General features: G+C 44.5%; 1 protein-coding gene across 1 annotated transcript; it reads right to left on the bottom strand.

The window, feature by feature from the left end:
* Positions 1–11,009: 11,009 nt before the first annotated feature.
* Positions 11,010–22,766, bottom strand: LOC121539850 (melanotransferrin-like). The gene is made up of 7 exons (XM_045220604.1): positions 22,622–22,766; positions 20,900–21,094; positions 20,616–20,769; positions 20,274–20,341; positions 12,419–12,620; positions 12,029–12,210; positions 11,010–11,738 (listed from the first exon to the last, which is right to left on the bottom strand). The coding sequence occupies exons 1-7, from the start codon at positions 22,764–22,766 to the stop codon at positions 11,677–11,679; spliced, it is 1,008 nt and encodes a 335-aa protein (XP_045076539.1). The 3' UTR covers positions 11,010–11,676.
* Positions 22,767–23,217: the final 451 nt, after the last annotated feature.

The following is a 23,217-nucleotide window of genomic DNA, read 5'->3' as shown; positions in this document are numbered from 1 at the left end:
CAAGCCTGTACCCCAGGACAGCCATACCAGTGTCACAACTATTAGGCTTGGTGGGGGACTCAGGTGCAGAGACGGACACACGGACAACAGAGGGTGAATTAGGATGTCGTTTATTCAGCGTGAATTGGCAGAGAGAAACAGTTCAGGGTGGAATAGCTTCAGACCGGGGTAGGAGCTGAGTGAGGGGGAGAGCCAGTAGTCCGGAGAGCTGGATGACGAGGATACCAGACAACAGATGAGCAGGTTGCGGCGTGGGAATGGCAGGTAGGCAGGCAGCAGGAACAGACGGGATCACAGGTAGTGTAGGAACGAACTGGCGCTGGAGAGGTGTCCAGCCCGGGTAGATAACTGCTGGTTGATTGATGACAATGAGCCGCAGCTGGAAGTAACGGAGCATGAGAGAGAATGGCCACGCCCCCTGACCTAGATCCTCTGACTGGGCTGCACAGCAGGGGGAGACAGACACAGACCACACACACACGGGGAAAAGGGAAAGGGCAACAAGCGGGAACCGGACCAACAGTGCCGAACCGTAACAGTACCCCCTCAACGGGCGCCACCCGGCGACCCACCCGGCTTGTCAGGGTGGTCCCTATGGAAGTCAGCCACCAGCTGCGGATCCAGTATAAATCGTCGGGGAATCCAGGACCTCTCCTCGGGACCGTATCCCTCCCAGTCCACCAGGTACTGAAGCCCTCTACCACGCCTCCGGACGTCCAGCAGTCTCCGCACCGTGTAGGCTGGATGGTCGTCACAATACGCGGTGGCGGAGGGGATCCACAGGCGGACACAAAGGGCTGGAGGAGACCAGCTTCAGCTGGGACACGTGAAATGTAGGATGGACTCTCATGGCCTGGGGAAGCTTCAACCGAACAGCCGAAGGGTTGATGATGGAGTCGATCTCGAAAGGACCCAAATACCGGGGCGACAGCTTACGGGAGACGAAGGTTATCCTGAACTGACGGGACGGCTAACTCCCTTTCTTGAGACGGGAACAATGGCGGTTGGTACCCCAAAGCCGCCTCAAAAGGTGAGAGGCCGGTGGCAGATGAGGTGAGGGAATTGTGGGCATATTCGACCCACGGGAGATGTTTGGCCCAGGTGGACGGGTTCTGGGATGTCACACACCGTGAGCAGCCTCCAGGTCCTGATTGGTCCTCTCAGTCTGGCCATTGGACTGGGGATGGAAACCTGATGAGAGACTGACAGAGGCACCCAGAGCCGAACAAAACTCCTTCCATACCCGAGAAATGAACTGTGGACCTCTATCGGACACTATGTCCACAGGGATTCCATGGGGACGGAATACATGTAGGACAAAGAGGTCGGCTGTCTCACTGGCAGACGGTAATTTTGGTAATGCAACAAAATGGGCAGATTTAAAGAATCTGTCCACGATGGTGAGTATGGTGTCATTACCCTCAGACATAGGAAGTCCAGTGACGAAGTCCAAGGCCACGTGAGACCAAGGACGACTCGGGACTGGGAGAGGCCGCAGCAGGCCCGAAGGAGCCCTGTGGGAAGCCTTACTTTGGGCACAGATGGAACAGGCCGCCACGTACTCCCCGGACGTCAGCCTCGGCGGATGGCCACCAAAAGTGCCTCTTAAGTAGCGACAGTGTACGGTTCATACCAGGGTGGCAGGAGAATCGTGAGGTGTGGATCCAGTTGAGCACTCGCGCCGCACGCTGCGGGAACATAGAGAAAGGTCGGGGGCCATCGGCCGGTCCAGGTTCCAACTCTTGTGCCGATCGACGAGGACTCGATTTCCCAGTGAACAGCCGCCACCAAACAGGAAGCGGGCAGAACAGGTTCAGGATTGCTGAAGTCTTCATTGTCTGTAAACTGGCGAGAGAGAGCATCAGGCTTGACATTACGTGTGCCAGGACGATATGTTAAAATAAACTTGAACCTGCTGAAGAACAGAGCCCATCTGGCCTGGCGGGAGTTCAGCCTCTTGGATGACTGGATGTAAGCCAGGTTCTTGTGGTCTGTCCAGACTATGAAGGGTTGCTCTGCTCCGTCCTAGCCAGTGCCTCCACTCCTCCAACGCCAACTTGACAGCAAGCAACTCCCGGTTACCCACGTCAGTAGTTCTTCTCAGCAGGGGTCAATCTCCTGGAGAAAAAGGCCACAGGATGGAGCTTCTGGTCCGTGGGGAGCGTTGTGACAGGACTGCCCCCACCCCGAATCAGAGGCGATCCACTTCCACAATAAACTGCAAGCTAGTGTCTGGATGAATAAGAACAGGTGAGGTGGTGAACAGTTCCTTCAATGTACTCACAGCTGACTCGGCCTCAGGCGTCCACAGGAATGGCACCTTAGGGGAGGTGAGCTTGGTCAGGGGGCAACCACTCGGCTGAAACCCCTGATGAAGCGGCGGTAGAAGTTGGCGAAGCCCAGGAAGCGTTGTAGCTGCTTCCGAGACGTGGGTGTGGGCCACTCCACAACCGCTCTGATCTTGTCAGGTCTGGTGACACTTGTCCCCGCTCGATAATAAAGCCCAAAAGGGGACGGACTGCCGGTGGAACTCACATTTTTCTGCTTTCACATACAGTTTATTTTCCATGAGGCGTTGGAGAACCAGACGGACGTGGGAGACGTGTTCATCCTGTGACTTAGAGAATATTAGGAATGTCATCCAAATAGACAAACACAAAACGGTGTAGAAAATCCCTCAACACATCGTTAACCATGGCCTGAAACACTGCTGGGGCGTTAGTGAGACCGAATGGCATGACTAGGTATTCAAAGTGTCCGAGAGGGGTATTGAACCCAGTCTTCCATTCGTCTCCCGGCCTGATCCTAACGAGGTGGTAAGCGTTACGTGAGGTCGAGTTTGGTAAACACGGTGGCACCATGAAGGGGTTCAAATGCTGAGTTGATGAGAGGCAGGGGGTACGTATTTCTGACTGTGATGTTATTAAGTCCTCTGTAGTCAATGCAGGGCGTAATGTTTTGTCCTTCTTCTCAACAAAAGAACCCAGCACCAACAGCGGAAGATGAGGGACGAATGATGCCAGAGGTTAGGGAGTCGCCTATGTAGGTTTCTAGCTTCTCTCTCAGGACGGGACAGATTGAAAAGCCGACTGGACGGCAAAGGGGGCTCCAGGCAGTAACTCAATAGCGCAATCGTATGGCCTATGAGGTGGTAGTGAGAGTGCTTTGGATTTACTGAATACCTCGGCCAGGTCCAGGTACTCCTCAGGGACTGAAGAGAGGTCTGGGGTTTTGACAGGGGAAGCAGGGGAACCTACCGAGGGCGGAATAGCCGACCCAAGGCAAACAGAATGGCAGTGAGTGCTCCAACTGTGTATTTTGTGGTTTTGCCAGTCAATATGGGGGTTGTGAATGCTAAGCCAAGGGAAACCGAGGATAAGGGGGAGGCCGAGGAGGAGACTACTTTAAACTGGATGGTTTCTTTGTGATTGCCGGACAGCATGAGAGAAACGGGGACAGTTTGATGGGTGATGTTGGCAAACTGATGGCCGTCAATAGCGGTTACTGTTATAGGCTTAGGCAGGGGCTTAACAGGGATCTCAGCCTGAGTGACCAGGTTAACGTCAAGGAAACTATCCTCAGCACCAGAGTCGATGAGAGCAGCTAGTGGGAGAGATAGATTCCTGAACTGGACTGTAGCTGGGATAACTAGACGGGGTGCTGTGGGCATTGAGTCAGGTGTAGCACTGCAAAGTATGCCCACTTTTACCTGCGAGCTTGGTCTTTTGGGGCGAACCGGACAGTTAACCAGGAAATGAGTGCGGTCCCCACAGTACATGCACTCACCAGCCCGCATGCGCCCGTTCCTTTTCGGCAGGGGACAGACGAGCACGGCCCAGCTGCATGGGCTCGTCTAGTTCCGTGGAGGGATCCGCTGCGGTGTGGACCCGACCGCCCCTCTCCTGTCTCCTCTCCCGTAGCCTGTTGTCTATTCGTGTAGCAAGGGAAAGCGAGAACATGAAGGTTAGCAGGCTCATCACGAACAGCTAGTTCATTCTTAATCGTGTCACTTAGACCGTTAACAAACGCTCCCTGAAGAGCTTCGTCATTCCACTTGGAATCGGCTGCCAAGGTCCAAAAATCAATGGCGTATTCAGCCACGCTACCCGTGCCCTGTCGTAGCTTCAATAGTCTCTTTGTGGCGGTCCCGGCATGGTCCGGGTGATCAAACACAACTTTCAATTGAGAGGAAAAATCGTCAACGACAGGCTGGCAATCTGCTGAGTAGAACAAGCCACTTCTGCCCAAATCAAAGCTTTGCCCCTCATTAACCCCAGTGCGTAATGTACCTTTGAGGATTCCGTGGAGAAAGACAGGGGCTTCTGTTGGAACACCAAGCGGCACTGAAGCAGGAAACCACGGCATTTGTTCAGGTCCCCGGTGAAAGGTTCGGGTGAGGTTGTAGGGGGTTCCCGAAGGGCAGGAGGCGGAAGCCTGAGCCTGGAGCCACTGTAGGAGGAACAGGCGGAGGAGAAGCAGAGGGAGGAAGGGTAGTGAGTGTTACCAGGTTAGCTACCTGAGAGGTGAGATGAGATACTTGATCCAACAACTGCTGGTTGTTATCCACAAGAGTCCGGATGAGTTGGTCGTGTTGTCCCAATAACATTCCCTGTGAATGGAGGCGCGTTATGCGCCATCACCCGTTGTTTCATGTGGCATCTCTGCTGAGTCCATGTTTGGCCAGTTCGTTCTATTAGGCTTGGTGGGGGACTCAGGTGCAGAGACGGACACACGGACAACAGAGGGTGAATTAGGATGTCGTTTATTCAGCGTGAATTGGCAGAGAGAAACAGTTCAGGGTGGAATAGCTTCAGACCGGGGTAGGAGCTGAGTGAGGGGGAGAGCCAGTAGTCCGGAGAGCTGGATGACGAGGATACCAGACAACAGATGAGCAGGTTGCGGCGTGGGAATGGCAGGTAGGCAGGCAGCAGGAACAGACGGGATCACAGGTAGTGTAGGAACGAACTGGCGCTGGAGAGGTGTCCAGCCCGGGTAGATAACTGCTGGTTGATTGATGACAATGAGCCGCAGCTGGAAGTAACGGAGCATGAGAGAGAATGGCCACGCCCCCTGACCTAGATCCTCTGACTGGGCTGCACAGCAGGGGGAGACAGACACAGACCACACACACACACAGGGGAAAAAGGGAAAGGGCAACAAGCGGGAACCGGACCAACAGTGCCGAACCGTAACAACAACTGTGACTCTGATTAAGTGAACATGTCCCACATTCAGTTACACACACAGACACACACACACACCACAAACGTTCAGGTGTTTAGTTTAGCCTAGTTGTTGTTTGGTTGAGAAAGATCAGTTAGTGAAGGGTAAAATAATAAACATTTTATCATTTATATTTATTATTATTTCTATCAAACAAAATGCTAAACATGCCAATGTAGCTCTCATGGTCTCAATAAAGGCATTCAATAACTAGTTACATGTCATGATTTATGCACTTTTTAATTATGTTACAATTCACCCCAAGCACTGTTACAACTAACCCAGACCATGGGGTAAATTGTAACACTTCACTCCTTGTATTTAAGACACCATGCATTTGCAGTTTGATTTACATATATAATAACCACACCAAGGACAGGTGTAGGTTGTTTGAATCAAGTTTAGAATCCACTACCATAAACGATCTCTGAGAAACTGAGGAAAAGGTCATATAGTAGAATTTAATAGGTTACCACTGTAAGTAGGCCTACGCTAGTAAAAAAACAAATAAAACCAAAGTAGACAATGTTTCAGAATTTGCGAGCGGTGCAGCATATTTAGGTTCGGGAGAAAGTAAATGCAAAACATTATTCAATTCAAACCATCTGTTTACAGGTCCACAACAATTTGCAATTGTTTTTGTGTTTCAGAAATGGTCAGATATAGCAAATGTCACTGCAAAAAAAGACATTCTGCCAACACCTCCAAAGTCATTTGATCAAGTTCGCCATTTATATTTCCTGTAGATATACTGTCTTGGCCTAATTCCAATATTTTGAAAGTATACAGCAAATAAGAGCATTATTGTCACCATAAAAGGGGAATGATGGGCGTTATTCAGGCTGAGTTTTAATGCTCGTTCACGCGTGAACAGATTTAGGACAGGTCTGACTTATATATGTATGGCATGTACCAAGTTTATGAATCTCAATATTTTTCTTTTCAGAAATAGTGCAGGCTGATATTTAGTATAAAATTTACGCAACGATTATAAATGAGGCCCCTGGTGCCTGATGAGCCCTTCCCCTGGTGCCTGATGAGCCCTTCCTTCCCAGCAAGCTAGTTAATGCTGGCTTTTTTCCACAAAATCCTGGACTATCGGACCACCATTTTATTACGTTTGCAATCGCAACAAATAATCTGCTCAGACCCCAACCAAGGAGCATCAAAAGTCGTGCTATAAATTCTCAGACAACACAAAAATTCCTTGATGCCCTTCCAGACTCCTTCTGCCTACCCAAGGACGTCAGAGGACAAAAATCAGTTAACCACTTAACTGAGGAACTCAATTTAACCTTGCGCAATACCCTAGATGCAGTTGCACCCCTAAAAACGAAAAACATTTGTCATAAGAAACTAGCTCCCTGGTATACAGAAAATACCCGAGCTTTGAAGCAAGCTTCCAGGAAATTGGAACGGAAATGGCGCCACACCAAACTGGAAGTCTTCCGACTAGCTTGGAAAGACAGTACCGTGCAGTACCGAAGAGCCCTCACTGCTGCTCGATCATCCTACTTTTCCAACTTAATCGAGGAAAATAAGAATAATCCAAAAATTTCTTTTGATACTGTTGCAAAGCTAACTAAAAAGCAGCATTCCCCAAGAGAGGATGGCTTTCACTTCAGCAGTAATAAATTCATGAACTTCTTTGAGGAAAAGATCATGACCATTAGAAAGCAAATTACGGACTCCCTCTTTGAATCTGCGTATTCCTCCAGGGCTTAGCTGTCCTGGATCTGCACAGCTCTGCGAGGGCCTGGGATCGGGAGAGACACTTAAGTGTTTTAGTACTATATCTCTTGACACAATGATGAAAATAATCATGGCCTCTAAACCTTCAAGCTGCATACTGGATCCTATTCCTACTAAACTGCTGAAGGAGCTGCTTCCTGTGCTTGGCCCTCCTATGTTGAACATAATAAACAGCTCTCTATCCACCGGATGTGTACCAAACTCACTAAAAGTGGCAGTGATAAAGCCTCTCTTGAAAAAGCCAAACCTTGACCCGGAAAATATAAAAAACTATCGGCCTATATCGAATCTTCCATTCCTCTCAAAAATTTTAGAAAAAGCTGTTGCGCAGCAACTCACTGCCTTTCTGAAGACAAACAATGTGTACGAAATGCTTCAGTCTGGTTTTAGACCCCATCATAGCACTGAGACTGCACTTGTGAAGGTGGTAAATGACCTTTTAATGGCGTCAGACCGAGGCTCTGCATCTGTCCTCGTGCTACTAGACCTTAGTGCTGCCTTTGACACCATCGATCACCACATTCTTTTGGAGAGACTGGAAACCCAAATTGGTCTACACGGACAAGTTCTGGCCTGGTTTAGATCTTACCTGTCGGAAAGATATCAGTTTGTCTCTGTGAATGGTCTGTCCTCCGACAAATCAACTGTACATTTCGGTGTTCCTCAAGGTTCCGTTTTAGGACCACTATTGTTTTCACTATATATTTTACCTCTTGGGGATGTTATTCGAAAACATAATGTTAACTTTCACTGCTATGCGGATGACACACAGCTGTACATTTCAATGAAACATGGTGAAGCCCCAAAATTGCCCTCGCTAGAAGCCTGTGTTTCAGACATAAGGAAGTGGATGGCTGAAAACTTTTACTTTTAAACTCGGACAAAACAGAGATGCTTGTTCTAGGTCCCAAGAAACAAAGAGATCTTCTGTTAAATCTGACAATTCATCTTGATGGTTGTAAAGTCGTCTCAAATAAAACTGTGAAGGACCTCGGCGTTACTCTTGACCCTGATCTCTCTTTTGACGAACATATCAAGACTGTTTCAAGGACAGCTTTTTTCCATCTACGTAACATTGCAAAAATCAGAAATTTTCTGTCCAAAAATGATGCAGAAAAATTAATCCATGCATTTGTTACTTCTAGGTTAACTACTGCAATGCTCTATTTTCCGGCTACCCGGATAAAGCACTAAATAAACTTCAGTTAGTGCTAAATACGGCTGCTAGAATCCTGACTAGAACCAAGAAATTTGATCATATTACTCCAGTGCTAGCTTCCCTACACTGGCTTCCTGTTAAGGCAAGGGCTGATTTCAAGGTTTTACTGTTAACCTATAAAGCGTTACATGGGCTTGCTCCTACCTATCTTTCCGAGTTGGTCCTGCCGTACATACCAATACGTACGCTACGGTCACAAGACGCAGGCCTCCTAATTGTCCCTAGAATTTCTAAGCAAACAGCGGGAGGCAGGGCTTTCTCCTATAGATCTCCATTTTTATGGAACAGTCTGCCTACCCATGTGAGAGACGCAGACTCGGTCTCAACCTTTAAGTCTTTACTGAAGACTTATCTCTTCAGTAGGTCATATGATTGAGTGTAGTCTGGCCCAGGAGTGTGAAGGTGAACGGAAAGGCTCTGGAGCAACGAACAGCCCTTGCTGTCTCTGCCGGGCCGGTTCCCCTCTCCACTGGGGTTCTCTGCCTCTAACCCTGTTGCAGGGGCTGAGTCACTGGCTTGCTGGTGCTCTTTCATGCCGTCCCTGGGAGGGGTGCGTCACTTGAGTGGGTTGAGTTACTGACGTGATCTTCCTGTCTGGGTTGGCGCCCCCCCTTGGTTTGTGCTGTGGTGGAGACCTCTGTGGGCTATACTCGGCCTTGTCTCAGGATTGTAAGTTGGTGGTTGAGGATATCCCTCTAGTGGTGCGGGGGGCTGTGCTTTGGCAGAGTGGGTGGGGGTTATATCCTTCCTGTTTGGCCCTGTCCGGGGGTTTCTTCGGATGGTGCCACAGTGTCTCCCGGACCGCTCCTGTCTCAGCCTCCAGTATTTATGCTGCAGTAGTTTATGTGTCGGGGGGCTGGGGTTAGTTGGTTATACCTGGAGTACTTCTCCTGTCTTATCCAGTGTCCTGTGTGAATTTAAGTATGCTCTCTCTAATTCTCTCGTTCTCTCTTTCTCTCTGAGAACCTGAGCCCTAGGACCATACGTCAGGACTACCGGGCATGATGACACCTTGCTGTCCCCAGTCCGCCTGGCCTTGCTGCTATTCCAGTTTCAACTGTTCTGCCTGCGGTTACGAAACCCCCTACCTGTCCCAGACCTGCTGTTTTCAACTCTTAATGATCGGCTATGAAAAGCCAACTGAGAGACCTGAGCACCTAGGACCATACGTCGGGACTACCGGCCGTGGTGACTCCTTGCTGTCCCCAGTCCGCCTGGCCTTGCTGCTATTCCAGTTTCAACTGTTCTGCCTGCGGTTATGGAACCCCTACCTGTCCCAGACCTGCTGTTTTCAACTCTTAATGATCGGCTATGAAAAGCCAACTGAGATTTATTCCTGATTATTATTTGACCATGCTTGTCACTTATGAACATTTTTGAACATCTTGGCATGGTTCTGTTATAATCTTCACCCGGCACAGCCAGAAGAGGACTGGCCACCCCTCATAGCCTGGTTCCTCTCTAGGTTTCTTCCTAGGTTTTCGCCTTTCTAGGGAGTTTTTCCTAGCCACCGTGCTTCTACACCTGCATTACTAGCTGTTTGGGGTTTTAGGCTGGGTTTCTGTACAGCACTTCGAGATATTAGCTGATGTAAGAAGGGCTATATAAAATAAAATTGATTGATTGATTGATAGCTGGCAACAACATCAGCATGGCGTTAGTTCACTTGTAAAAGAAAGTTATGTTTTTAATTTTTAATTTATTTATTTATTACTTCATTTATTTATCTTTATTTCTTTTTTTTCTTTTTCTATTTTTTTTTTGGGGGGGTGGATCAGCTTAATATTGCAGATAGATTGTATCTTCTATCAATGTAATTGTCTGCATCACTTCCAATCCCCCATGTTTTTTATATATATATATAATAATAATAATAATAATATGCCATTTAGCAGACGCTTTTATCCAAAGCGACTTACAGTCGTGCTTGCATACATTTTTTTTTGTGTATGGATATACTCCCCTTTATTACTTTTCAACCCCGCCATCCTTTCCCTACTTGGAGTAAATTAGTGAACAACAATGCCCAGGCCTCTACTTCCGGTCTATACTTACTATCTACACCTTATGGACAGAGTTATTTTTACAATAATTATATTATATATATATATATATATATATATATATATATATATATATATATTTTGCTCTGAACTTCTTCTACTATCAACCTCTCCTATCATTTTCATGACGTCCATCCGGTTTGCTTCTATATGCCATATCTTTCTAACTGTGCTCTTTCCCAAAAGCTCCCAACATACAACCTATATACTTATTATGGACACAGTATGCTTACATTATTAGCTATCTTTGTTATTATTTGTTGTTATTTGTTATTAGTCCCATCCTTCAACTCTATTCAATACCTCCCATCTATCTCTTAACACCATCCATACAGTGGGGGAAAAAGTATTTAGTCAGCCACTGTCACGCCCTGGCTCTGGGGACTCTTGTATGTTGAGCCAGGGTGTTAGTTTCTTTGTGTAGTGTCTATGTTTCGTTTCCTATGTTCTGTTGGCCGGGGTGGTTCTCAATCAGAGGCAACGTGAATCAGCTGTTGCTTGTTGTCTCTGATTGGGACCATACTTAGGCAGCCTTTTGTGCACTTGTGATTCGTGGGATCTTGTTCCGTGTAGGTTTGTGTATGACCGAGGACTTCACGTTTCGTTTTGTTGTTTTGTTATTTGTATCGTGTTGCTAAGTACACTATTAAAGAGATGTACGCATATCACGCTGCGCCTTGGTCCACTCATTATGACGTTCGTGACAGCCACCAATTGTGCAAGTTCTCCCACTTAAAAAGATGAGAGGCCTGTAATTTTCATCATTTTCATCAGTTGGTGTAGGCAACATAAATCCTTGGGAAAGACAAACACTGCATAGTAAAGTATGTAACAGTTAAAAGCATATGCACTGATATGGCAGTTACCGTCGGTAAGCATAATAGCAATGACGTCCTTCGTCATCTCTGGTTGGGAATGAGTTAATCTCCTATGGCTCAACCAAATAAAGCTGTATTCTCTTTTCCCCATTGAGAGACAGGCTCAATAAGTGACTCACTGACTCAACAACAATGACCAAATCCTAACATCAACATATACAGTAGTAAGCAAATCTGTAGTACAATCATAAGCCATGAATTACATACAGATGAAGGGACGGAGGCAGCATCTCCTAAAGACAGGAAAAGCTGTTGCGGTCCATTGGGTGGTAATGTTCAGTGTTATTGCTGGTGCTTTGGCAGGAGAGGAGAGATTCCCTACAGCGGTAGTAGGCTACTGGGGTTGGGGTTGGGGTTAGGACTGGGAATGGAATATTTGGGTTGGGACAAGAACATAGGTTTAGATTGTTACTGGGACTGTGGCTAGGGTTGAAATGTTCAAGGTGGGACTGGGGCTGACGTTGGAGCTGGGACAGGGGTTAGAGTTGGGGCTGGAACATGGATGGGGTTTGGGGTTGGGTTTGGGGAAGGACAAGTCTTCTTACGCCCAGATGAAGATGGAGCTCATCAGTGCCACCAGGAGCAGGGAGACAGAGGACAGTACTGCAGGAAAAACACACAAACATACTTCAGTACCAGTGGAGGCTGCTGATGGGAGAATGGCTCATAATAATGTCTGGAACGGAGCTAATGGAATGGCATCAAACCTGGAAACCATGTTATTTATGTATTTGATACCGCTCCAGGGATTACCATGAGCCCTTTCTCCCCAATTAAGGTGCAACCAACCTCCTGTATTCAGTACACCAACACATATGAAAGCTACTATTTTTAAAGCATTACTGTCAGTAAAATGAGTGAGATCAAAGTGTGTGTGTGTGTGTACACTGTACCTTTAGCAGAGGAGTTGCACTCCATGTTGGTGAATGAGTCCATGTAGCCCTGTCCCAGCCACTGGTCATAGGTTTTCCTCTCAGCCACTCTGATCATACTGACAGTGGAGTCTTTGAAGATGAGGTCAGAGCCCTGGTACTCAGACGAGTCAAACATCTTGAACTCTGAATGCATGTGACTACTATAGTAGTCATGGAGAGAGATAAGGAGGAGGAAAGTATATCAACTACCACTTAGTTTTATCAGCATGTCGTTAATAATAAACATGTACCGGTAGTTAATTGTTTAATGTTCACTTTTTAAGGTGTGAATAGAAGGGGTAATTTCTTTCTTTCTATGATGTTATGCTACATGTGTACTATCAATCAATCAATCAACTAACCACTGGCCCAGTCAGTCTTACCTGTGCTTTGTCCAGCAGGCCGTAGAGGGCGTAGATGTTGGTGTCGGGCCGTACCATGACGGCGTGGGAGGGGACCCGGGCCAGGTTACAGTGGCCATACTGGGTCACCTCCACCCTGGAGCCCTGGGGGCACAGGAGCTGGAAATCCTTAGACTGCAGGTCAATGGCCCACGACTCACCTGAGTTACCTAGAGAACAGATATACAGTACCAGTCAAAAGTTTGGACACACAAACTCATTCAAGGGATTTTCTTTATTTTTACTATTTTCTGCATTGTAGAATAATAGTGAAGACATCAAAACTATGAAAAAACACATGGGATCATGTAGTAACCAAAAAAGTGTTAAACAAATCAAAATATATTTTCTATTTGAGATTCTTCAAAAAGCCACCCTTTTACCTTGATGACAGCTTTGCTTCGTTGGTCACAGATACATTAAAGAAAGGTAGGGGCGTGGATCAGAAAACCAGTCAGTATCTGGTGTGACCACCATTTGCCTCATGTAGCACGACACATCTCTTTCGCATAGAGTTGTATCAGGCTGTTGATTGTGGCCTGTGGAATGTGGTCTCACTCCTTTTCAATGGCTGTGCGAAGTTGCTGGATATTGGCAGGAACAGGAACACGTTGTCGTACACGTCGATCAGGAGCATCCCAAACATGCCCAATGGGTGACATGTCTGGTGAGTATTTAGGCCATGGAAGAACTGGGACCTTTTCAGCTTCCACGAATGTTGAACAGATCCTTGTGATATATGGAGCCGTGCATGATCATGCAATATGAGGTGATGGTGGTGGATGAATTGCACGACAATGGGCCTCAGGATCTCTTCACGGTATCTCTGTGCGTTGAAATTGTCATCATAAAAATGAAATTGTGTTTGTTGTCCATAGATTATGCCTGCCCATACCATAACCACACCGCCACTATGGGACACTCTGTTCACAATGTTGACATCAGCAAACCGCTCTCCCACACGATGCCATACACGTGGCCTGCGGATGTGAGGCCGGTTGGACGTACTGCCAAATTCTCTAAAACGACGTTGGAGGCTGCTTATGGTCGAGAAATGAACATTCAATTCTCTTGCAATAGCTCTGGTGGACATTGCTGCAGTCAGCATGCCAATTGCATGCTTCCTCAAAACATGAGACATCTGTGGCATTGTGTTGTGTGACAAAACTGCACATTTTATTAGAGTGGCTTTTATTTTCCCCAGCACAAGGTGCACCTGTGTAATGATCATGCTGTTTAATCAGCTTCTTGATATGCCACACCTGTCAGGTGGATGGATTATCTTGGCAAAGGAGAAATGCTCACTAACAGGGATGTAAACACATTTGTGCACAACATTTGAGAGAAATAAGCTTTTTGTGCATATGAACAATATCTGGGATCTTTTATTTCAGCCCATGAAACATGAGACCAACACTTTACATGTTGCGCTTATATTTTTGTTCAGTATACAGTTGAAGTCGCAGGTTTACATACACTTAGATTGGAGTCATTAAAACTCGTTTTTCAACCACTCCACAAATGTCTTGTTAACAAACTATAGTTTTGGCAAGTCGGTTAGGACATCTACTTTGTGCATGACATAAGTAATTTTTCCAACAATTGTTTACAGACAGATTATTTCACTGTATCACAATTCCAGTGGGTCAGAAGTTTACATACACTAAGTGTGGGGCGGCAGGTAGCTTAGCGGTTAAGAGCGTTGTGCCAGTAACCGAAAGGTCACTGGTTCTAATCCCCGAGCCGACTAGGTGAAAAATCTGTTGATGTGCCCTTGAGCAAGGCACTTAACCCTAATTGCTCCTGTAAGTCGCTCTGGATAAGAGCGTCTGCTAAATGACAAAAAAAATAAACAAGTTGACTGTGCCTTTAAACAGCTTGGAAAATTCCAGAAAATGATGTCATGGCTTTATAAGCTTCTGATAGGCTAATTGACGTCAATTGGAGGTGTACCTGTGGATGTATTTCAAGACCTACCTTCAAACTCAGTGCCTCTTTGCTTGACATCATGGGAAAATCAAAAGAAATCAGCCAAGACCTCATAAAAAAAATTTAGACCTCCACAAGTCTGGTTCATCCTTGGGAGCAATTACCAAACAATAGTACACAAGTATAAACACCATGAAGCCACTGCTCCAATACCGCCATAAAAAAGCCAGACTACGGTTTGCAACTGCACATGGGGACAAAGATCGTACTTTTTGGAGAAATGTCCTCTGGTCTGATTAAACAAAAATAGAACTGTTTGGCCATAATGACAATCGTTATGTTTGGAGGAAAAAGGGGGTGCTTGCAAGCCGAAGAACACCATCCCAACCGTGAACCACGGGGGTGGCAGCATCCTGCTGTGGGGGTGCTTTGCTGCAGGAGGGACTGGTGCACTTCACAAAATAGATGGCATCATGACGAAGGAAAATTATGTGGATATATTGAAGCAACATCAAGACATAATTCAGGAAGTTAAAGCTTGGTCGCAAATGGGTCTTCCAAATGGACAATGACCCCAAGCATGCTTCCAAAGTTGTGGCTAAATGGCTTAAGGACAATAAATTCAAGGTATTGGAGTGGCCATCAGAAAGCCCTGACCTCAATCCTATAGAACATTTGTGGGCAGAACTGAAAAAGCGTGTGCGAGCAAGGAGGCCTACAAACCTGACTCAGTTACACCAGCTGTCAGGAGGAATGGGCCAAAACTCACCCAACTTATTGTGGGAAACTTGTGGAAGGCTACCCAAAACGTTTGGCCCAAGTTAAACAATTTAAAGGCAATACTACAAAATACTAATTGAGTGTATGTAAACTTCTGATCCACTGGGAATGTGATGAAAGAAATAAAAGCTGAAATAAATAATTCTCTGTTACGTTCTCCCCTCGGGTGTAGATCGTCTGAGGAGGAGACGTAAATGCCCGTGCCTGCGCACACAATGTAAACTAGATGGATGAGGAAGAAATGTGGGGTGTAATGAACTAAAATAACCAGACACAACAACCTGAACTCAATGTTAGCCCTCAGGGACATTTAGTAAAGTAATTAAACAGAATTATACAACACCCATAAAGAAACAGTAAATAAAACAAAAACCAATCAAACAAACCAGGGAAGGTAAGAGAAGGGAATGTTTGGGATCGGGGTCCAAGTAATGAAAATAAACAAAAGATCCCTTCTCTTCTACACACCTAATCCTTCCTGTCACACTCTAACCCTTAACCAGCTTTCCTACCTCTTACCACAAATACAGGGGTGACACCCGCACGGCTAACCTAGAGTGTAAAACAGTGGGTTATCTCTGTGTGAATGTACACCCATGGGCAGAACTACCTTTCCCTTCTCCAGGACCCAGGTAGGGTGGAATACAACAGGATGACAGGCTGGAACACAAACAAAGATAAATTAAAACAACCAATAACCAAATCCTCAGCCAAACAAAAAGTACCCCCTCTTCCTCTCGAGCTCACACGGCAAACAGTTTATACTCTAGTCAATCAGCCACAGCTGCCAGGACTCCGGACCCAAGCCACGCCCACCATCGTCAGCCGCAACTCAGCACACCTGTAATGACCAGAACCCACAAACAGAACAACCACTCTGATCCACACACACCACAAAGGAAGATTGGGAGAAAGAAAAACATTTCACACGTAACACTACTATTATTCAGACATTTCACATTCTTAAAATAAAGTGGTGATCCTAACTGACCTAAAACAGGGAATTTTTATTAGGTTAAATGTCAGGAATTGTGAAAAACTGAGTTTAAATGTATTTGGCTAAGGTGCATGTAAACTTCCAACTTCAACTGTATATATTTTTTCTATTAGTTTTAAGATTTTCATTAGAAATGCAGTTCATTTTCAGTTAGTTTTCAGATCCAGTTTACTAGTTTTTATTATGTTTAAGTTTGATAAAAACATGTTATTTTGTTTGACGTTTTTATATTATTTAGTTTCAGTTCTAGTTTTAGTGTTAGGGCCTCAAAGAAGCCTATATGTGGAAGGTTAGCCATTTATGTGTTTAGTTTTTGTGTTTTTTGGGATGTCAATTTACAGATTCTGCGATAGAAATTTAAAAGTAATTTCTGATTTTGCTGACATAAGCAGTGTTTACCGTAAATGCAGTCTCCGGTAAAGCGGGAACATTTCTGTAAAATTTCAATTACACCGTAAAGCTGAATTTCCGCGATGTGGATCATATGGAGCCCCTACTCAGGGTTTTCTAAAGCTAGCCAGCTTCAGTTAGCTTCACATTCCAGCTCAGGCTTCATTCGTATTACGACGGTGGATATTGCTTGTCCGCCTGCCGCTAAATCTAGCAGGCTTGTAACTGCGTGTGCATGTCACACGTGGCTAGTCGAATGCTGAACTCTTCACTGAGACAATGCTGCAACATCAATCCATGGGAGAGTCAGTGCCACCTTTTCATTTGTGCGAAAATCAAAACGAAAGAAAAGTTATCGTTCAATTTCAGCTGGCTATGATGTGAAATAGGCTTTTAGAAGTGCAGTCTTTATATTATTACGTATCGTTAATAAAAAATAATAAAAATATATGTTTTCTATTGTCACATACACCGGATAGGTGCAGTGAAATGTGTTGTTTTACAGAGTCAGCCACAGTAAAACAAAGTAGAAATGTGTTGTTTTACAGGGCCAGCCTTAGTAGTACGGCACCCTTAGAGCAAATTAGTGTTAAGTGCCTTGCTCAAGGACACAATAGCAGATTTTTCACCTTGTTAGCGCGGGTATTCAAACCAGCAACCTTTCGGTTACTGCTAGGCACCTTTTCCCCCACTCATTTCGAGAAGTCATACAAAAGTTTTATTGTGTGTGAAGTTTCCAATGCATTCTGTCATTACTAAATGTGATAGGTATTTTAACATGACAATTTTTTTACACACAAAACAAATTATTCATAAAATATTTTATCGTCTTTCTCAAAAGAAGGGGATGATGCGAGAAGGAGGAATCTGCTTTCATTGGGCCTCAACTCGTGGCTCAGACACTTCATTTAGTATAAATGGAGTTAGCCATGAGTTAGCCTGTCCCGGAGCAGGTTTGTTCTGTATAAATGTGTTGGTACCTGCCTTAAAGGTGAACCACTTTAGTGGTACCAGTAATCCCTAATTGAACTCAGAGTTGACCAAAGTTACCTCGCTAACTCCTCAAACCAGGTATGTAGTATAGGGCTCAGGAGCATAGAAGTGTGAGGCTAAACTTCTCTACTGTTTTGGTCCCGTAGCTACCACGTTGTAGCAGCATGAAGTAGAGGTCTCCACGGGTCCAACAGACCCGAAATTCCGAGATCCGACCGGTGACTTTTGTCTCGGATCTGGGTCCGGTCTGATATTATTGCCACGGGTCTCGGGTATGTGCAATTAACATAGATTTACCAACTGGACCCGATTGGACCTGTCTTCTGTTAACCTCTACGGGATCGGTGTCCCAGACGGTTGAGCTAATGTGCGCCAATGTGATTTGCATGACTGTTGTAATTAACAGCAAACTTTCCAGGACATAGACATGTCTTATATGGGCAGAAAGCTTAAATTCTTGTTCATATAACTGCACTGTACAATTTACAGAAGCTATTACAATGAAAAAATACCATGCAATTGTTTGAGGAGAGTGCACAACAACAAAAAACTTATCACGGCACCTGAATTGATACATTTACCTCTGAAGGTAAATAATATACTTACATTCAGTAATCTTGCTCTGATTTGTCATCCTGAGAGTTCCAGAGATAAAATGTAGCATAGTTTTGTTTGATAAAATCAATTTTTATATTCAAATGTAGGAATTGGGTTCTACAGTTTGAACCCCTGCTGTCTCTGGCTCCACACCCACCCCGCCCGGCCATCTAGATGTGTGAAAGTTAGTGTATAAGCTAATGATCCATCATGTATGACATTCCTGGGAGTGTGTAAACTTACATTTTGTGTTACCATATCATTTTTGTATGTTCTCTATAGTTATGTACTTGAAAATGTGTCAATTGACCAATTCGGCACATTTGGGCAGACCTGATACAAGATAGTCCAGTATTGCAATGCTTCACTGGATCAATCTGAAACTTTGCACACACACTTCTGCTTTCTAGTGGCCAAAATCTAAATTGCGCCTAAACTGCAATAGTATATTGTGGCCTTTCTCTTGCATTTCAAAGATAATGGAACAAAAAAATAAATAGAAATCACATGTTTTTTTGTTTGTATTTTGTTATCTTATCTAACCCTAACCCTAACCCTTAACCAACAGTGCATTTATTTTTTTTATAAAAAAGTAAAATAGAACAACAACAAAAAAGTGTTGAGAAAAAAAAGAGCAGAAGTAAAATAAAATAACAGTAGGGGGCTATATATCGGGGGTACGTGCAGAGTCAATGTGCGGGGCACCCGAGCTAGTTGAGGTAGTTGAAGTAATATGTACATGTGGGTAGAGTTAAAGTGACTATGCATAAATAATTAACAGAGTAGCAGCAGCGTAAAAAGATGGGGTGGGGGGGGGCTGTGCAAATAGTCTGGGTAGCCATGATTAGCTGTTCAGGAGTCTTATGGCTTGGGGGTAGAAGCTGTTGAGAAGTCTTTTGGACCTAGACTTGGCACTCCGGTACCGCTTGCCGTGCGGTAGCAGAGAGAACTGTAATTGCTGCAAAAGGTGGCTCTACAAAGTATTGACTTTGGGGGGGGGAATAATTATGCATGCTCAAGTTTTCAGTTTTTTTGTCTTATTTCTTGTTTGTTTCACAAGAAAAAATATTTTGCATCTTCAAAGTGGTATACATGCTTTGTAAATCAAATGATACAAACCCCCCAAAAATCCATTTGAATTCCAGGTTGTAAGGCAACAAAATAGGAAAAATGCCAAGGGGGGTGAATACTTTCGCAAGCCACTGTACATGCCGACATTAACTTTGCACAAATTATGTGATCAAAGGCCATGAAGTTTTAACTGCAGTCGACTGCAAGTTTCTGTAGTTGCTCCTCACCGACTTCATCCTGCAGCCATCGCCTGCATTATTAGGGTGTTTTTGTTTGACGGAAACGTGACCAAAGACATGATTGAAACAGAAACCAATTTACTGTGATTTATGTGTACAGTGGATGTATGCAAATAAATGTGATATTTTAGTCTCTCTCACACTGATTGATTGTACAATGTGTACACACATAATATTATATTATGATTTCAGTTTGTGAGTATGTGATATGGGGGTTAGATACATGTTTATTTCAACATTATAAAGAAAACCTTTTATAAACAATGGGAACACTGTCATATTGATCTGAGCCTTGCTTTTTGAAAACAACAATAGTGTCTGACTTTTGGCTGTCGCAGATGCAACCCAGCCTGACTTTACTCCTTGACTTTCGTCTACAGTCGGTTGCTTTAGCTTTACCACTCAAACGCACCCAATATCTGCGGTGCTGCTCGTGGCAACAACATTTCACTGACTCTACCTTTAAATTATAAATTAAATCTCAATGTGACCCGCCAAATGCAGAAGCTTGAAAACCCCATTAGAAAAAAAGCTTGAAAACCCCCATCAGACATTATTCATGATGGTTTTCATTTTAGTGTAGTTAGTTTTGGAGTCAAAGATAATAGTTTCAGTATAGTTTTAGTTTTTCAAACGGATTTGTTAATGATTTATTTCAGTTTACTAAATCGTTTTTTTCATGATTAGTTTTCGTTTTAGTTTCAGTTTTAGTTTATTATAATAACTCTGACACACACACACACACACACACACACACACACACACACACACACACACACACACACACACACACACACACACACACACACACACACACACACACTTACCATCAGTGTTCTGGAAGACAGTGGTGTGTTTGATGAAGGCTACCTCTCCATCTCCCTTGGCCAAACACCTGATTCAAATGAACAAACATTGTATGAAAGTCAATGACGCTATCTATTCCTAGTATGTTCCCTATCCAACATTGCACCAAACCAGAGCCAATAAACATGTACATAGGTTTGGCATACACTCATTGAATATAACACTGTAATTGGTGTTATAACTGCAATGGAGTTGTCTTGGCACATTTTGGTGCCTGTTATATAACTCTAAATCTCTATGTCTAAATCTATGTCTGGGCCAAACTCTTTAAGTGTACCATTAAGTTGTGAGATGTACTGTACCTGAAAGCTCCATCATATCCGTCAAACAGGTCCTTGCCTTTCTCACACTTGTTCTGCCCGCTGCTGTCCCCAACACATAGGCCACACAGGTTGTCAGGGAAACCAGGCAGATTGGCACCAGGGACACAGCTGTTCTTAAAGAAAACTCCAGCGGCTGAGGTGGACAGAAGGAGACAGAGAGGGTCAGACAGACAGTAGGAAAGTAAGATGAACACACATGCTTCCATGCACACACACATGCACACACACACACACAGACACACACACCCTGGTTTATGACCTACCCTGTGGTATCTGGCACTGTGCGGGTCTGAAGAGGCCTTTCTCTATGAGCAGGCCTATGGGGATGTTCCAGCCGGCGGTACGGCCATAGCCAGTGTGACAGGAGCTCAGCCCCCTCAGGTCCTCCAGCTTGGTGATATCACGGTTGGACTTCTTCACTACCGCCACGGCATAGTAAATACTGCCATCACTGTCCCCTATGAGAGAGAGGAGGAGCAGGAGAAGAAGGAAGAGGTAGGAGGAGGAGGGGGGAAAGAGGAAAAGAGGAAGAGGGTTTATTGTGTGTTTAGTTATTGTCCCAAAAGGCAATTTGATTTGCAGCAAATCATCACATGATCAAACCCCATATGTGTGGAAGGAACTTAAAGGCCCAGTTCCTGCGTTGGTGTGTTTTTTCCAGCGGTGAGCAGCAGAAGTGTGTTTTATATCATATTGTACAACGTTGATGAAACTAATAGTGTAAAAAGTGTAAAAATCTGATCAGTATTATTTCCTAATAATTGCTGTTGAAAATACAGTCTACACAACCTTCTATTCGGGTTTGCAAGGGGCGGGAGTTTCGACTTTCCATAGTGACATCACCTTGCGGTAAATTGGTTAATAGACCAATAACAAAGGGTTCCAAACCTCTTTCCAATAACAGCTAGTTTTTCAGTTTTCCCCCTCCCCCTCAACCACTCCCCCAACAGTCCTAGCAAAATTCTTGCTTGAGAAAGTTTTTGCTAAAAAGCTGTTTTGCACATTTTAATGAAAACTATTACATAAGTACTTAAATGTTACCCAAAATATTTATATATATAATCTGCATTCCTTTAAAGGGGCAATCGCCGTTGCTATCCATTTTTGACCTATAACTGAATATATGTACCCATTATTCTTAAATATAACTTATAAATGCCTTAGTTCAACTGTCGTACCGCATCAGAACCCAAAATATAAGCTTTGTTTTACTCCAATGTTTGTAAACAAAGAAAATACAAACAAACACTATACAGCCTCAAAACATGGTTAAACTATCATGTTGATATCATGGATGGTCAATCCTTGAATCCATAGCTCTGTCTATATTTGATTACATTTCTCCAGCCCCACCCCCTCAGCTTTTTACCGAACCAGGGGTGGGAGGCTGCTTTTTGTTATTGTTTCTACTGCTACTGCTGTTTTACAACGTATATTAACTTCCGTTTTGCTTTTAATTGGTGTGGAGGGGTCCTACCTGTGTAGCTCTCCCAAGCAACAGGCACCAGCCCATAGGTCTTACATGTACATTTACATTTTAGTCATTTAGCAGACGCTCTTATCCAGTGAGTGCATACATTTTTTTTTTTTTTTTTTCTTTCATACTGGCCCCCCGTGTAGATGTAACCTCCATCCAGGGTGATGGCATCTCCTTCTTTATTCTACAAACACACAAAATATCATTTTTCTCCACCCTATCTCTTTCAACGCCCATGTGAGCCCTGTGATCTACCAGACTTGGGTTCACATTGTATTTGTTTTCTTTCTAATACTTTGAGAGTCTGAGTTGAGCCGGCCTGAAGTGACAGATGGGTTGGGTTTGTACTTTTGGAACTCTTCCACATACATAGGTTCAATTCATTAGTTATCTCATCAGATAAAAAATTCCTGTTTTCACATGAAGAGCTTATGTGTTATTTATGTGGTTAAAATGTGTTGAAGTGTCCCTTTAAATAAAAGTAAACTAAATGTAGTGTCTGTTTTACCTGGAATTTCTTCATGCAGTTTTTCCACTGGCATCCCATCACACACTGGATACTGGAGGAGAACTTGGCGCTGAAGGCCTCGGACATGTCTGCACACCTTCTGCTGCTCACCGCTGACAACCACACCACGCAGGAACTGGGGCATCTTTGCACACACACACACAAAAGACCATAGTCAGTTTAATACAAACAAACATGACAGTGAGATGTGAAGGAGGAGAGAGAGAGAGAGAGGGGGGGGTGGCGGGTGGGGAGAGAGTAAAGAGAGAGGGGGGTAAAGTGAGAGGTCTCTCACCCTTTGGGATCAGTCCATGATTTTGGTGCTGTGGTAGATGGGGCCCAACCACACCTTAGGATCATCACTCCCCATTACGATCCTCAAATTTCAAGGCTGAAAGATGGGGAAACCTGACTTCTTCTGATAAAAAACATTTAAACCAGGGTTATCTAGACAACAAACCAGCTACCTCTGACTACGTCTCAAGAGTGTCTTTGCCATAGCGAGAAACAGCCAGACCATACTATATATAAAACACAACACAAACAAAAATAAATCTACAAAAAATAAAAATGTAATGAAAATACCCACCAGTCCC

Source organism: Coregonus clupeaformis, unplaced genomic scaffold (assembly GCF_020615455.1).
Source record: "Coregonus clupeaformis isolate EN_2021a unplaced genomic scaffold, ASM2061545v1 scaf4538, whole genome shotgun sequence".
Taxonomy (NCBI): domain Eukaryota; kingdom Metazoa; phylum Chordata; class Actinopteri; order Salmoniformes; family Salmonidae; genus Coregonus; species Coregonus clupeaformis.
The sequence above is the reverse complement of the archived record's forward strand: the minus strand, read 5'-3'. Positions and strand labels throughout refer to the sequence as shown.